Source organism: Carassius gibelio, chromosome B10 (assembly GCF_023724105.1).
Source record: "Carassius gibelio isolate Cgi1373 ecotype wild population from Czech Republic chromosome B10, carGib1.2-hapl.c, whole genome shotgun sequence".
Taxonomy (NCBI): domain Eukaryota; kingdom Metazoa; phylum Chordata; class Actinopteri; order Cypriniformes; family Cyprinidae; genus Carassius; species Carassius gibelio.
The window spans coordinates 9,469,975-9,486,497 of NC_068405.1; the positions used below are offsets into that span (position 1 = coordinate 9,469,975).

The following is a 16,523-nucleotide window of genomic DNA, read 5'->3' on the forward strand; positions in this document are numbered from 1 at the left end:
TCAACACATGGGTCAAATATCCTGCAGGAGAGACCATTAATAAAGAATGAATCAAGGAACATACAGCAATGTAAACTGAACAGTCAAAGCACGATTGACCTTTGCTGGAAGTGGACGTTAATGTGATAAAGGTCATTTGTAAGTCGCTTTGGATAAAAGTGTCTGCTAAATGAATAAATGTAAATACAACAACAGCATTTAACATGAATGAAAATGAGCAGAAAGAAGTAAAAAATGTATAATGTCTGCCCCCTATCAACACAAAATAATTTACAGTTCCAGTTCATTAAAGCTGTCTCATGCAGCCTTCTCTTTCTCTTAGACATCAAAACTCAAAATTACATCAATAAAGTTAATCTTATATTTTGATATATATAACATATAACATTTGTTCCAGGGTGTTTTATTTTAAATTACCTAAAAAAAACTTATACAGAATGTTCCCTAACCACTGATTGATTATTTATGTATTTATTGCAAAACCTTAGGGGATTCAAGGTTTCTTTTTTTCCTTCTTTTTATTTATTGTTAAATTAATACGAATCTACAAATAACGTTTTTCTAATGGTTAAATTGGTTTAATAACTAGTTTAATTTCATAATAATAAACTACTCAGAACTGGTGGATATCAAGCAACATTAAAACTTTTGGTAAGAAAACGTATAAATGAATGAATGAATGAAATGATCGTAAATAAAAGTGCTTCCTCTCCGCGGCTCTAGGTGGCAGCAGCACCCGCGAACATCACAGACAGCCGTGACGTGGAGGAGAGACTGATCCCTTCTGTTTGTTATTTACCAGTCTGCTCTCGTTTCAAACCGCGGATTTATTTATTACACATTTTACAGCCGATTTCGATGTTCAGCTATTAACAGAAACTAAGTGCGTTCATTATACACCTAATGATGCATTTGCACAGCGGCTGATGAGCAGATCCTAGTGTGCGTCCAGTATTGTGTGTGTGTGTGAGAGAGAGAAGCGTCTGGTGAGTGTTTACAAGAAGCGAGAATGTCTACTAGTGTTTAATAACAAACAAACGACAGCGTATGCAAAAACAACAAGTTCATGATGTTAAGATAACACTGTGATACAGACAAATCGAGGTTAAGCCACAGTCACTTCACAACATAACATCACTGTTTCTGTGCTCAACCATCAGACTGATGCTTCTTAACTGGAACCAGTGGAGTGTTCACTAACCCTAATTTAGCCAGATTCACTTGAGATCAAGCACATTACGCACTGGAAATCGATCGCTGTCGCCAGCTGTCACCTGCCTTCACTCCTTACAGTGTTTAGGTTGTACTATTTTCAGACTCTCTGCGGGTGGCACCCAGTAGAAACGCACTGGTTGTACAGCTGTCATGCCACGTCAGTGTTTGTCACATGACTAAATGGGTAGTGTGTGTTTTTGTAGGCTGAATAATTATGGGTTCGCTCGGGAGCCGCTTCCAGTCGTCCCCCCGGGGCCCAGAGGAGGCTGTGGAGAGGCAGTGCGCTGGGAACAGACACGGCTGTGAGTGCAGGAAGAGGAAGCGCAGCTCACACTGTGAGTGTGACAGTGAGCCCGAGGAAGAGGACAGTCAGCTGGACACGCCACGCAGGTGAGGACATGCATCACATGAGGGCAGTCTATGGCCTAAGGGTTAGAGAGTCAGACTTGTAACCTGAAGGGCACTGGTTTGAGACTCTGTACCAGCTGCCAACTACTCCGGGTGTGTGTGTGTGCGTGTTTGTGTGTGCACTTGAACGGGTTAAATGCAAAGCACATTGACAGCACATTGTTAAATGCAAAGCACATGGAGTTTGGGACACCACACTTGGCCACACATCACGTCCTTTACTTTCTCTACCATTCAAGAGTTTGCGGTTGGTCAGATTTTCTTAATATTTTTGATAGAAGACTCTTTTGCTCACCAAGGCTGCATATAATTGATCAAAAATACAGTAAAACACTACATGTCTCCCAATACTCTTGTCACAATTCAGCCAATGATATGCAACACTGATCTCACAATACAATGTTGTTGCGATACTTCAGCCAATTGTTTTTAAATGTATATATATTTTTACTTATTAGATCTTCCCTTTGCAGAGGACAATGGACATTTGTTAAAAGTGAGCCAAAATCATCACGATTAAAAGACCCAAAGGCTTAAACCACTTCAATCTGTGTGCACTTAATTCATTTAATACACGAGTTTCACAATTTGAGTTGAATTACTGAAATAAATGAACTTTTCCACGACATTCTAATTTACTGAGATGCACCTGTACATTTAAAATGTTAAATATCAAATTTTATTAAATGATACATTTTATTTTTTTTTACCTGCACTGTCACATTAATAGTGTTGTATTTAGTAAATGTGTCTAACGTTTTGGGGGTCTTTTCATATATGCATTTCATATATCTGTGGACAGGAAAAAATTGAAAAGCACCTCTAAGTACATCTACCAGAAACTATTTTTGGATGGGGAGAACAGTGACATCCAGATCCGCGCCCTGGGAAAGCAGTGGAACCTGCATAAAATTTACCTCTGTCAGGTTGGTCCAGTTCTCCTGATTACAGACGTTCATTCTGCTTCGATTGAAATGTTTTCTCCTCTCGTTTTGCAGTCTGGCTATTTCTCCAGCATGTTCAGTGGATCCTGGAAGGAGTCTAACATGATGGTTATTGAGCTTGAGATCCCAGACCAGAATATTGACACGGAGGGTGAGGTTTTGAAGAATACGTGTCTAGCATCTCCGTGATGTGTTGTTAAAGTGTTGTTTTTATTTTGTTGACACCAAACGTTCATCTCTTGACCATGCTTTCTTCTCCATCCGCAGCCCTGCAGGTGGTTTTTGGGTCACTCTACAGGGATGATGTGTTGATCAAACCAAGTCGAGTTGTTAATATTCTCGCTGCTGCTTGTATGCTTCAGTTGGTGAGTTTGTATCTGATTCCTTAAAGACATACAATTACTCTTTAATGCAACTATAGCCTTTTTCCTTTCCCCTTTCCCTTAAGAATTACTTTTGACAGTCATAGTGGGATCATAGTTGGTTTAAACATTACAGATCTGAATTCTTTGCTTGTTGATTATGAAAACTGTTTAATTTCAGGTAAAGTACTACTATCCAAAAGAGTTAGGTCAGGAGATTAAATATTTATTTATTTATGGCAGTACAAGCATTTATAATGCTACAAATAAATACTGTTTTAGTTTTTGAACTTAGTCTTCATCAAATAATCCTGAAGAGCAAAATCACTGTTTCCACAAAAATATGACATTTTCAACAATGATGATAATAAACGTTTTCTAAGAAGCAAATCCTATCAGAATGATTTCTGAAGGATCATGTGAGACTGTGATGATGCTGAAAATTCAGCTTTGCAACAATGAAAAAAATAACATTTAAAATACATTAAAATAGAAAACTATTATTTTAAATTGTAACGATATTTCACAATATTACTGTTTTTCTGTATTTTTCATACAAATAAATGCAGCCTTGGCGAGCAAAAAAAAAACGTAGCGTTCCCAAATGTTCGAAGAGTAGTGTGAGCGCCGTGCGAAAGTATTCATCCTTTCATGTTTTATGTTGTTGCCTTACATTAAACCGCTTTAAATTACTTTTTTTTTTCACTGTATGTGTATGTAATTGTTTTTGGTTGTCTTTTAAAAGAGAGCTTTTTAAATAATAATAATAAAAAAATTATGAAATAGTGTATAACTAATTAATAGTAAACGTTACATTTGTAGCTGTAAATATTAAATTATATATATTAGGGATGTCAAATTTCGATTATTTCCATGATCGATCGTCGTTTAAATTAACGATCAATTAATCGATTAATCGTTAACCATAATACTGCAAAATGCATCTATTGCAGGCACGCAGTCAGCGGTATGACAGGATGTGCAAAAGCCACACACACACACAAAACGCTTTCTCACTTGAATTAAAGAGGTTTTAGTCTGAATAAAATGAATAGATGCGATTATGATCATTTGATAAAATGAAGAGAGGGTGCCATACTTTTGAGGTCATTTTACTTTGTTGACAGTTTCCAATCCCGCACGGAGAACGCTGAACGCGCCTCTTTAAATGGTTTTGTGGTGCTCGTTGTTGTATTTTAAAGCACAATTGCAATGTTTTCAACTGACATTATTGTATAAAATTATCCGAAATGTGGAGCGCGTGTGACTGCGCTGCAAATTAAGTGAACTACATCGGCGCTGCTGCACCAAAACACAGTTGCTCACATTAATTTGATCCTGCTGGATTCTGTCCTAGAAAATGTCCGATTTTTTAAAATCCGGCATACAGCGCATTAGATCGTGACAGTGCATGCGTGCAGACGAGGATGAGCGAGCGCGGCTTCGCTAGATTTATTTGGAGGTTATTGCTCATGTCTCATTCGGCACAAATCGAAATGTTTCCATATTCGCAATGTATGTGAATGTTAAACTATTATTTATAATGTAAACTAGGCTTGTACTTAACACGCATTCGCATATAGACGGAAAAGATGATCCCATATGAGCAAAAACGTCCTTGGCATAACAGCAGAGTGGACCGGTATACTACGGTCTATTTAAACTGACCAGTGTAACCTTTTAATGTTTAGTTGACATTTTATTTTGATAATGAACAGACTGCGATGTAAGTTTGAATCGCTAGAATATACGTGTGCAGCAGGCTCCGGGGCGATCGAAACAGCTGAGACATTAAACAAATATATATATTTTCCGCAAAAGAGTTTACTTTCATTTGTGCACACTCACAATAAAAACAGAAGATTTGTGCTCTTGTAAAATAAAGCAAACAAACAGAATGCGTTGTCATCCTTTTTTTTTTTTTTTGTGAATTTATGGAGCGCCCACACTTCTGTTTTAAATCCGTTAATCTTAATTAGCCTATTTAAGTCGGATATATTTCGCATAGCCTATTTAAAAAAAAAAAACAAAACATGAAAACAAATTATTTTTATGTTGGGCCTATTACTTAGTAGGCTATAAATTTTCCTTAAAGCATCCCATTTTGTCCCAGGGCTTAGAACCTGTGCCCTAGTCAGGTCCATGCAGAAACTTGTGAACGATGCTCGGCGTCACCGTTTAGTGACAGCAGTGAATGCTCCAGGAATGTGTCGGTCACAGCGCCTATTAATCGCTTTTTTGAATCCAGCAATTATTTATTTAGAAATGATAAGATCTGATTATGACAAGTGTGGTATAAAAGCTTTGTTTATTAGAGGAATAATAGGTTAACTGGAAAATGTTAGATCGCGACCATGCTTTTGGACCCCATAGTCTTCATTTATGCGGCTTTGTTCTGGTTTGCCGGTTGGTCACGAATTTCCACAAATTCAGTATATTTAGGCATCGTTTCTTTTCCTAAATCTTCATAGTCTAACCCTCTAATTTCCCAGGTTTATTTTATTATCTTTCGCTTTTAATAACTGTTTTCGCATCTCTTACTGTGGTAAACATGGGAAGGGAAATTAAAGATTTCATGAATTAAGAATTCGTTCGATTTATTAATTTGTTCCCTTATTTCCCTTAAATCATGGGTTATTTAGGGAACAAAATTAATGAAACATGGACAATTGCCACATTAATAATTCGTCGGAATGAATTAACAAGTTGTAGGGATGAATAGACTACCTGTCCTGTCACTGTGTCCCGCAGCCCTGCAAAGCGCACGCTATAAAACAGTTATCCGATGAAATGATTAGTAACTACATTTCTATTGCATTTAATGTTGAAGAACTTTTATGTTGTTTCTATTTTAATGTACTTTAAAGTTTAAATCACATTAAAAGCTTAATTTGTACATTGTGAATGAATGATGATGCTTTTATATATCGTCACCGTCACTCACAGCCGCTCGCACGTGTTGAGTGCGCATGAGCCGCACGCAGCCCAACATTGAATCGGTTAACCGACCATCCATAGCCTTAATCGATTGCATCTCTTATCGACAATTAATCGATCATCGATTAATCGTTGACATCCCTAATATATATATATATATATATATATATAATATATATTTTTTTTTTTAAAGATACGCCTAACTTTAGAAAAGTAAAAAGACATATTTAAATATTAAAACATTCTATACATCTTAAATTAAAAGTTTTTGTGTTTGATCAGTTCAAATGCAAGGGCAAATAGAAATCTGAACTTGAGGAATGAAAAACAACAAATACACAACCAATCAAAATCAGTCACCTAGCAAAACCGTATAACAACACCCTGTTAGCTACCCGCTAAACTTGTGTTTTTGTGTTGAAAGTATAAAACTCTAGTTGTTTTCTAATGAGTGATATTACCATACCTCTGTAATCACCTTTCTATCACCATCCTCTAATAGTCTGCTCTGTGTCTTTCCCAGGATGGGCTGATCCAGCAGTGTGGAGAGACCATGAAGGAGAACGTGAATGTGAAGACCGTGTGCAGCTATTATAACTCCGCCACCATGTACGGCCTGGACTCGGTCATGAAGAAGTCAGTAGTCTTGTCTGGTTATTCTCTGACACTTCTGCAGGATAATAACCATGTTGCATGCCGTCTGTTCGTTGCAGGTGTTTAGAGTGGCTCCTCAATAACCTGATGACGCATCAGAACGTGGACCTAATGAAGGAGCTCGGGTACAGTCTTACCCTGTCAGTCTGTGTCTGACCTCATCTCAAGGTTTTAGTGCTTATGTTTGCTCTGGTTTATTATGTGTGTAGGGCGGATATTATGGAACAGCTCATTCAGTCCTCTGATCTGTTCGTAATGCAAGTGGAAATGGATGTGTACACGGCACTGAAGAAGGTAGATGACAACATATATCATCATTTCATTTTAATATATTACACACACAATCTAAAAGATTTTGTATACGATTTGCTTCATGTTTATTGTCACTTATTGGAGAATCTGTGATCCATTGGAAGCATTTTACAGTCCCTCCAGAAAAGCGCAGAATTTTTGTGATTGTTGTGGGCAAAAATCCTTGATTTTGCGGCACGTTTTCTTGAAAAATGCGATGGAATATGCGGTATATTTTTGCAATTTTATGCGATGAAATTGCGTGAACTTGCAAAAACTGCGATTTGATGAAAAAGAGAAAAAAAGGTGATTTCCCCCAACACCCTTTTACACTTAATGTAAAGAGTAATTTCTTATTACTTTCTATGATAAGCAAGCATACTTAATCACAGAATATTTAAGTTGCAATCTCTTACTGCAATGTAAATGTTTTTTACATACTACTAATATAATTACAACTGTAAGTTTTTGGTACTATTCTGTAACAAAAAAGTGCAATCGTTTTCGTCGACTAAAACTTGACTAAAACTATGAAGTTTATAAGTGACTAAAATGTGACTAAAACTAAAAAGCATTTTCGTCCAAAAGACTAAGACTAAAACCACAAGGGCTGCCAAAAACAACACTGGGTTTAACTGCGGGGTTTACAGATGATGTTCACGTCACGTAATTACGTCACTTCATAAGGCTCCCATGGCAATAGGGGAAAATGGTGCTTTACTTGTGTGAAGTAAACGCAACATTTTTCAAATTTCTGCTAATATATATGAGTTTTTTTTTCAATGAAAATACAGGGATTATGAAATCATGCTAGCCCCACATATTTTGCTTTCTGAAATCGGTAATTTATGTGGCAAAAGAGCAGCGTATTTGAAAAAATGCGACCCCACATAAATATGCGGCCTTTGGCTGATTATGCATTAAATCAAGAGATCGCATAATCACGTTTTTCTGGACTGATTTTAATGAATTTAAATGAATTTATTTAATATATTACATTCATTTAATCAAATAATTAAAAAAAAATGGTTAATTGATATGATACAACAGACATTTCAGGTGTATTTATTTTGCTGTAATGCATTTTATGATGCATTACGCCCACCTGAATAAAAATTATTATACAATAATTTAATCATTTCAATTAAATTAAAAGGATTTTTGAACATATCTTAAAATGATTTGAATAGGGGTGCTCCGATCACGATCAGCCGAGTAAAGCTGAGTAAAGCCGGTTCTCTAATCAGCGGTTAATTCCATCAGGTATGTGATTTCACATAGAGCAGCTGTTACTACACAGAGCCGTTGTTAACTGAGAAGATGCGCCAATAAACGCTGAAAATGAAGTGGATTTGCGCATCTTCTCTATTAACAACGGCTCTGTGTGGTAACAGCTGCTCGATGTGAAATCACGCACCTGATGGAATTAACCGCTGATTAGAAAACCGGCTTTACTGACGAGATGCGCATAACGATCGGCCGATCGTGATCGGAGCACCCCTAGATTTGAATTGATTAAATGGTATGGTTCCTATTCTAAATGTATATCTTAACATTTAAATGCTATATTTAAATGAAATGTCTAATTTAATGTGTATAAATATATAAATATATATATTATGTATATGTAAATATTGCATATTACAATATTTTATTGGTTTTGATTGTAACAGTGTTTTTGCTATTTATTTATTTCCCATAATAATGATTTATATATTAGCATATATATTTTAGATTAATATTTCAAAATTGTTATAATATTTTTATTTAAAACCTCATTTTTTGGCATTTTTATATACTACATAGTAAAATGTAAAGTTTCCTTTCTGAACAAAAAATTGAACAATCTTTCAAATATTGTAATTCCAATGATAGATACACGTTTGTTTTGCATATTATGCAAAACATATTTCTTTTACTTTTTTATAGTACAATGTCTTATTATTTCAAATGTCCTGGTTTTACAGGGTTAAATGTGGTGTTTTTAGTGGTGCACTGAATCTCTCTTGACTTTTTTTTTTTCCAGTGGATGTTCTTACAGCTTAATCCATCCTGGGACGGGCCGATCAAACAACTTCTGCTCGATGCAGACGCCTGGCTGTGTAAAAGAAGAAGTGGTACGTTGCACTCATAGAAATAATAAGTGCATTTATATAACCTTTCCTTAACTGCCACACTCACCCACAGAGGCTGGAGAAGAGGAGCCGTTTCTGAACACAGATGACGGGATGCCCTTCGTCCCTGTTTTCAGACACATCCGCCTGCAGTACATCATCAATGACCTGGCCTCGGCCCGCTTGCTGGAACGGGACAACATCCTCCCCCCCGGTGAGACTTTCCTGGTGCACTCAGACTCCAGTCAGATTTAGCTGGTTGTGTGTGCAGTATGATTCAGTCCATTGTTGTCTGAGGGGGATATTAACTCGACTTCCTCTTGTGTGTTTATCAGAGTGGCTGGGTGCCGTGTACAAACAGCAGTGGTTTGCTATGCTGAGGACAGAACACGATAATGATAACGGGTGAGAGACAGCCCAGACACCTTCACTGCTAAACATTAAACATGGGGTTTGAATTGCAAATAAGTGAATAATCGTTACAGACCACAAGAGGCCAATAAAGAGGAGTTTGAGCTGAACAGCATGCGCTGCGGCCGAAAACTGACCAAAGATGGAGATGTGAGTTGGATTCTTGCTATTAAAGGGGTAGAGGGATTAATTACTCCTCCTCATGTCATTCCAGACCTTTGTTCACCTTCAGAACACAAATTAAGATATTTCTGATGAAATCCAAGAGCTCTCTGACCCTCCCATAGAGAGCAAGCATCCTAACACCATCAAAGCTCAGAAACGTTAAAATAATCCACGTGACATCAGTGGTTCAACCATAATTTTTACGAAGCTACGATAATTTTTTTTGTGCAACGTAAACAAAATTAACAACTTTCACAATTTGTCTCCTCTGTGGCACCCTATAATGCTATTCTGAAGAGCATCACATGCGTAAACAACTTATGCACAGGGACACGCTGTTTACGTTACTTTGATCTGAATTTAAACAATGTATCTGCATTAAAATACATTAAATATGTGTTCTGATGAACGAAGGTCTCAGGTTTGGAACAACATGAAGTTGAGTAATTAATGACAGAATTTTTGGGTGAACAATCTCTTGAAAGTTGTTGTCTTTTGCTAGTTCAGAATAAAATGTATATATTGTTGTTGTCTCTACAGTACTGTTGGCGATGGACGGGGTTCAATTATGGCTTTGACCTGCTGGTGACCTATACAAATCGTTTCATCATCTTTAAGAGAAACACCCTCAGTCAGCCATGTGGAGGCGCTGTCAGCTTACAGCCACGACGCCACCTAGCGTACCGGTGAGACATTACACCTCCGATTATATTATATTATATTGTGGAGGTATGAATAATATACTTATAATGTAATTTTTTTAATAATGAATACAAATTGATACATGAATTTAATAATTTATTTATTCTTTGTTACTTTATAATTACAATTTGAATTAACATATAACACCATACTTCCCCAGTTAATCACAGTACATTAATGCACTAAACTGCAAGTCTTTAACATATTAGAGATGAAGGACTTTTACAGCTGTGACTGATATATTTTAATCACTTCATAAATAAGAAAGTCCTGTCAACAGCCAATAAAAGATGATTTGTCACCATATTTTTTTAGGGAAAAAATTTATATATTCAGACAGATAATATATGAATATGGACAGGAATAAAACTGTACAGTTTGTTGTTTGTAATTGTTACTGAAGTGGATATTTCTGGCTTAGTGGAGGAGAAAAAAAATAGTAAATGGTTTTTAAAGATATGTATTGTAATTAAAACCTTCAGCTGCAAATAGATAAAATGTAATAAAATAAACAAATGTGTATTTTGTATGTTTTCTCTCTGCTAGCCTGAATCAAAAATAGCCTAAAATCTCGAAATTGACAATATTTTTGAATGTAGCATCTCTTGCCTTAAAATGTGTATTAAATAATACTTATAAATACACTGAACAAAATTATAAACACAACACTTTTGTTTTTGCCCCCATCTTTCATGAGCTGGACTCATGAAAGATGACTCATGACTTTTCTATGTAGCGTATTTTTCGGACTATAAGTCGCACCTAAGTATAAGTCGCATCAGTCCAAAAATACGTCATGACGAGGAAAAAAAAACATATATAAGTCGCACTGGACTATAAGTCGCATTTATTCAGAACCAAGAACCAAGAGAAAACATTACCGTCTACAGCCGTGAGAGGGCGCTCTGTTTTCACTGTAGACTACAGAAGCACTGAGCAGCATCTCTGGCAGTATAGAGCGCCCTCTTGTGGCTGAAGATGGTAATGTTTTCTCTTGGTTCATTTCTCTTGGTTCATCTCAAATTAATTTGGATAAATAAGTCGCACCTGACTATAAGTCGCAGGACCAGCCAAACTATGAAAAAAAGTGTGACTTATAGTCTATAATATACGGTACTCAAAATCTGTCTAAATCTGTGAATCCACCTCACAGGTGTGGCATATCAAGATGCTGATTAGACAGCATGATTATTGCTCTGGTGTGTCTTAGGCTGGCCACAATACAAGCCCACTGTAAAATGTACAGTTTTACTGTATTGGGGGATCCGAGGGGGTCCGAAAACCAGTTGGTATCTGGTGTGACCATCATTTGCCTCAGGCAGTGCAACACATCTCTTTCTCTTTGAGTTGATAAGGTTGTTGATTGTGGCCTGTAGATGTTGGTCCACTCCTCTTCAATGGCTGTGTGAAGTTGCTGGAAATTGGCAGGAACTGGAACACACTGTTGTATACGTGATCCAGAGCATCCCAAACATGATCAATGGGTGACATGTCTGATGAATACGCTGGCCATGCAAGAACTAGGATGTTTTCAGCTTCCAGGAATTGTGTACAGATCCTTGCAACATTGGGCGGTGCATTATCATGCTGCAACATGAGGTGATGGTCGTGGAAGAATGGCACAACAATAGGCCTCAGGATCTCATCTCTGTGCATTCAAAAGGTCATCAATAAAATGCACCTGTGTTCGTTGTCTATAACATACGCCTGCCCATACCATAACCTCACCTCCACCATGAGCCACTCGATAAACAACACTGACATCAGCAAACCGCTCACCCACACAACGCAATACACGCTGTCTGCCATCTGCCCTGTACAGTGAAAACTGGGATTCACCCATGAAGAGATCACCTCTCCAAAGTCCCAGTCACCATCGAATGTGAGCATTTGCCCCCTCAAGTCGGTTACGACAACAAACTGCAGTCATGCCGAGACCCCGATAAGGACGACGGGCATGACATCTGTGGCATTGTGCTTTGTGATAAAACTGCACATTTTAGAGTGGCCTTTTATTGTGGACACACCAGAGCAATAATCATGCTCATCACAATCTTGATATGCCACACCTGTGAGGTGAATGGATTATCTCCGCAAAGGAGAAGTGCTCACTAACACAGATTTAGACAGATTTGTGAACAATATTTGAGTTCAGCTCATGAAAAATGGGGGCAAAAACAAAAGTGTTGCGGTTATAATTTAGTTCAGTGTATATTACGTATATATTTGTAAGTAACTTTTTTCTTTTGTATTTTAAACGAAATTTCTTCTTTTTTCAGATTGCGCCTTGCTTCATTTGATAACAGTGGAAAACTGGTTTGCAGCCGGTCAACTGGCTACCAGCTTGTTACCCTCGAAAAGGACCAGGTATTCTGTCTTCGTGTTAAATATTAAATAATTTTATTTCCAGTTACTTCAAAGATTGACTTGTCCGAACTTCTTCATTGTGTTTGGGTCGCAGGAATATGTGGTGATGAATCTGGACAGCCGACTCTTGTCTTTTCCTCTGTATGTGTGCTGTAACTTCCTCTACACTTCCCCGTCCAGCGAGAGGAGAGGTGACTCCCCAGAGCCGGAGAACAGCGCCCGCAGTGTGTCTTGACGCCACACACCATAAAACCTCCATCAGCCAGCAGTCCAGCCACCACCTTATGATTTACAGTTTGTTAGCTTCATGTATATTATTGCAATCATTTTATTTGTATGCTTAATTTGTAAATAGTCAGGTGCCTTTTAAATAATTTGCTATATATAAGCTTCAGAGCTAAGAGTAAGTGCTCTTGATCATGAACTTCATTTGACTCTTTTTGTGGAAGTTGTATTATATGTAAACTTGTCAGGCTGGTTAATTTGTCAGTCATTCCTATCTGTTTTTTTTTTTTTACAAAAAAAGACTGAACACCGGTTTTGTACTGCTGTATTAGTTTGAAATTGGTGCTAATATGATACATGTTGTCATTATTGGTCAATGCATGCTGATGTAGGAGAAGTGAAGGGTTTACAGGCATGTGTTGGTTTATCAACAGGGCATCTTAAGTGACTTCCACAGGTGTCCAATGAAGCAGTACAATTTTCAATATTTATACACAATGTGCTTTTGGTTAAATGTAAATATTGTTGGACCAAAGCGTCATATGAAATAAATATGTTCATTAAAACAGCATCGACAGAAGAAATTGCGTTCACTTGCTCTGCAGTGTGGAAAAAAAAAAAAAAAATCTGTAATGTTTTCTTTATACACAAATACACTTATAATATGTATATGTACACAGGCACTATTTTTGTTATTTTAGCTGCTGACCAAAACATTCAATTATAGTTATATTATAGTTATATAACGCTGAAGAATCCTCTGATGAGTCTCTGCTGCTGAAATACAGTCCAACAGCATCAGGCTGCTACCAAGAACATTTGACTTTAGGGATGCTACTCCGCAGGCGATGAGCGCAGCCTGGTTTCCTTCAAACATGATGCTTGGAATTGAGGTTCATCAGACCAGAGAGTCTTCAGGTGCTTTTTTTTTTTGCACATTTCAAGTGTGTTTTCAAGTGTCTTTTCTGAAGAGAGGATTGAGTCTGGCCACACCTCCATAAATGGTTTTAACTTCTACAAGCAATATGAATGCTCCTGAGCTCAATTTAAGGTTTTATGAACATACTTTAAAGAAATCAAACACTTCTATTTTGCAACCCCCCCCCTCCCCCCCTTTTTTAAGACAGGAAAATATTTAAACATTCTAATATTCTGAGATAATGGATTTTTGACTTTCATGAGCTGAAAACTCCTATCTGCAAAAAAAAAAAAAAAAAGTTTCACTTTTTGAAATAAGTAAAAAAACAAACAAACAAAAAACTTTTTCACGATATTCTCATTTTTTGAGATACACCTGTATAAATGTATTTTAGGTATATATTAACCCTTAATCTGTGTTCAAAAAGGATAACGAGTTTGGTGGGTAGACCCCAAACTTTTAAAGAGCGATTGCATAAAGAAATATACATTTTGTTATATAGAAAACTATATATCATTTTTTATATTTATTTCTCAACTATACAATTATGCTATGTTTTTGTGGAAAATTTGAAGTTTTTAAAATATTTACTGCACAATTACTTTACTAGGTCATAAATTGGCTCATGAAAAATAATTTTAAATGTCGATCTTGATTAAATCTAAATTGTTTTTGGACATTGCTCTATGTGTTAGGGATAGAATACTGACATCTGCTGGTTTGTGGAGAAATTATAATTAAAGTGCAATGAATGACCACATATGTCCAATGGAGTTCCATAGGGACTCATTTCATTGTCACTTAATTTTTCTTGATGCTTCAACTTCTCCACACAATTTTATGTGAAGTACAACTCTGTTACTTTTGTGAATATATATTTAAACATTCTTAAATACATAAAAATCTGTATTTTTGTCCAAGTTAGAATTTGTTGTTGTTGTCTGATATATTTTGAATTATCTGCTTTTTTTTTTTTTTTTCTACATACCTTTTCTCTCTCTCACTCTCTCTGTTTTGTGTGTGTGAGTGATGGAACATGCTTGTTCCATGTTGTATTTGTGAAATTTTTTCAGATTTATGCCAGTTTAGTTGATTTTATTTGCCACTTTCTATAAAAATGCTCTCCGTGGCAGTCACATACACGTGTGTGTATAAGAGATAAAAAGTTCGTTCCACTTTTTATTTATGCTCCAGGACCAGACCTTGTTTTATATGTGGAAATTTTCAGATTTATAATGGATTTACTTTTATTTTGACAAACAAAATGAAAAAAGTAATTATTTTTCTTTTTCCCATTCATTTTCAATGTGGGGTAATTTTGACCCCCAAACACCTTAAACTGTAAAACATTTTTTACACACCCTTAAAACAACCAAATCAAGCCCAGTTTTTTTGTGCATGTTTAGATTTAGATTTAGATTTATTTAGGAAGAGTCAAGGAGTTTCATGCCCCTGAGATGAAGGTAACACTTTTAAAAAATGAAGGAAAAGTCCAGTGGGGTCATTCAACAGGCAGCAAGTTACTTTGATTACATTATTTACTGTCTGTACAAAAACCACAAACAATATGGACAGAAATCATCACATGCCATTCACCAAGTCACAATCAGGTGACAGCAAAGATCACATTCTTCCATCCAGTGAACTCATGAGTCCACAGGAATAATTTCCTACAGCCTCGGCCACAGTCAGAGCTTCACTGAGGTTTTGAGTTCAGGCTGTCCTTCAGTCTGCGAGTCATGCTGGGCAGCAGGTTCAGGTGTTCATCCACACAACTGCTCACACAGCTGTCCATCAGCGCCCGCACAGCAGGCTCCTTCGCCCCGGAGTCAAACAGATCCTTCGCCTTGTCATTACAGTACACTGTACACCTCGTGAGACGGTCCTGTAGATGAATAAATGGTTAGTCTATATAACATTATTCCAGCTATAAGACTAAAAGTGATTGATGGCTGACAGAAGTCGAGCGACCTGAAACTGCTGGAGTTCACTGGAGACCAGTCTTTGAGCTTCAGCCAGCGGAACATGGCAGCGGTCTATACACTGGTGCACCTGCTTCATGGAGTGTCCTGGACTCTCACAACACTCTGCACTGCAGCGGAACATGCGGCCCTGAAGAGCGAAAGAGCATCAGAAGCCATTACTTAATCAACCTTTGACTAATAAGTGGTCAAAAACTGTACAGCTGGCTTAAGACAATATAGTAAATCTGCAGAGAAAAGAAAAACTGATTACTACACATTAGCAGAAGCTGAGCTGACATGTCGAATATTGACAGCAATGTTCTACAGTGTAACATTCTATACATACAATTATTTAAACTCTGCCAAAACATTTTAAAACTCCCACCAATTCTTGTCTAAATATTGCATTAATGTTGACAAAGAGCAACAGTGTTGATCACAGGTATCCTGGATGGTGTCTAGATCCGTTACTCTTGTATTCAGTTTTTAGGAGGAACATGAACATGAATCTTACCTGCATCTCCCGGATGTGATCTTTCTCCAGACTCTGCAGCATCTCCTCCACTGCCTTCTGCACGCGCGCCTGCTGCGCTTCTGCCATTCCTGACCTCACATCAGCTACTTTTATCGGCAGTAACTGCTGGTTATAAAGCTACTGCTTTCGTCCAGCGACTCAAAAAACAACAACACATTTGACTAACAAAGCCTGGAAATCATCACTAAAACGTTCAAATTTTAAAACTTGAAATGAAACCAAAATCCTGCAGTAGGTTCACCTCCTCCTACTACCATAGACAGTAAAAGCCTACTACACCTCACACGTCACTTCCGCCGTGGAGTGCAGT

At 37.1% G+C, this 16,523-nt stretch overlaps 2 protein-coding genes across 2 annotated transcripts; one reads left to right on the forward strand and one right to left on the reverse strand.

The window, feature by feature from the left end:
* The first annotated feature begins 720 nt into the window (after positions 1-720).
* On the forward strand, positions 721-13,379 carry gmcl1 (germ cell-less, spermatogenesis associated). The gene is made up of 15 exons (XM_052567660.1): positions 721-986; positions 1,419-1,605; positions 2,426-2,549; positions 2,622-2,718; positions 2,835-2,932; positions 6,390-6,502; positions 6,580-6,645; positions 6,730-6,814; positions 8,838-8,928; positions 8,999-9,139; positions 9,261-9,330; positions 9,411-9,486; positions 10,042-10,187; positions 12,483-12,570; positions 12,665-13,379. The coding sequence occupies exons 2-15, from the start codon at positions 1,430-1,432 to the stop codon at positions 12,803-12,805; spliced, it is 1,512 nt and encodes a 503-aa protein (XP_052423620.1). The 5' UTR covers positions 721-986; positions 1,419-1,429; the 3' UTR covers positions 12,806-13,379.
* A 1,855-nt stretch (positions 13,380-15,234) lies between these two features.
* Positions 15,235-16,508, reverse strand: LOC127966380 (protein FAM136A-like). The gene is made up of 3 exons (XM_052567306.1): positions 16,193-16,508; positions 15,686-15,826; positions 15,235-15,599 (listed from the first exon to the last, which is right to left on the reverse strand). The coding sequence occupies exons 1-3, from the start codon at positions 16,277-16,279 to the stop codon at positions 15,411-15,413; spliced, it is 417 nt and encodes a 138-aa protein (XP_052423266.1). The 5' UTR covers positions 16,280-16,508; the 3' UTR covers positions 15,235-15,410.
* Between the last annotated feature and the right edge of the window lie 15 nt (positions 16,509-16,523).

What these genes read in the sequence shown, in the direction of transcription:
- LOC127966380 (XM_052567306.1), bottom strand. Translation starts at nt 16,279, where the DNA reads ATGGCAGAAGCGCAGCAGGCGCGCGTGCAGAAGGCAGTGGAGGAGATG. An exon ending in ATCACATCCGGGAGATGCAG is followed by an intron (nt 15,827 to 16,192) that starts GTAAGATTCATG and finishes TTCGCTCTTCAG; the next exon opens with GGCCGCATGTTCCGCTGCAG. An exon ending in GTGAACTCCAGCAGTTTCAG is followed by an intron (nt 15,600 to 15,685) that starts GTCGCTCGACTT and finishes ATTCATCTACAG; the next exon opens with GACCGTCTCACGAGGTGTAC.
- gmcl1 (XM_052567660.1), top strand. Translation starts at nt 1,430, where the DNA reads ATGGGTTCGCTCGGGAGCCGCTTCCAGTCGTCCCCCCGGGGCCCAGAG. An exon ending in ATAAAATTTACCTCTGTCAG is followed by an intron (nt 2,550 to 2,621) that starts GTTGGTCCAGTT and finishes CTCGTTTTGCAG; the next exon opens with TCTGGCTATTTCTCCAGCAT. An exon ending in GGACAACATCCTCCCCCCCG is followed by an intron (nt 9,140 to 9,260) that starts GTGAGACTTTCC and finishes TGTGTTTATCAG; the next exon opens with AGTGGCTGGGTGCCGTGTAC.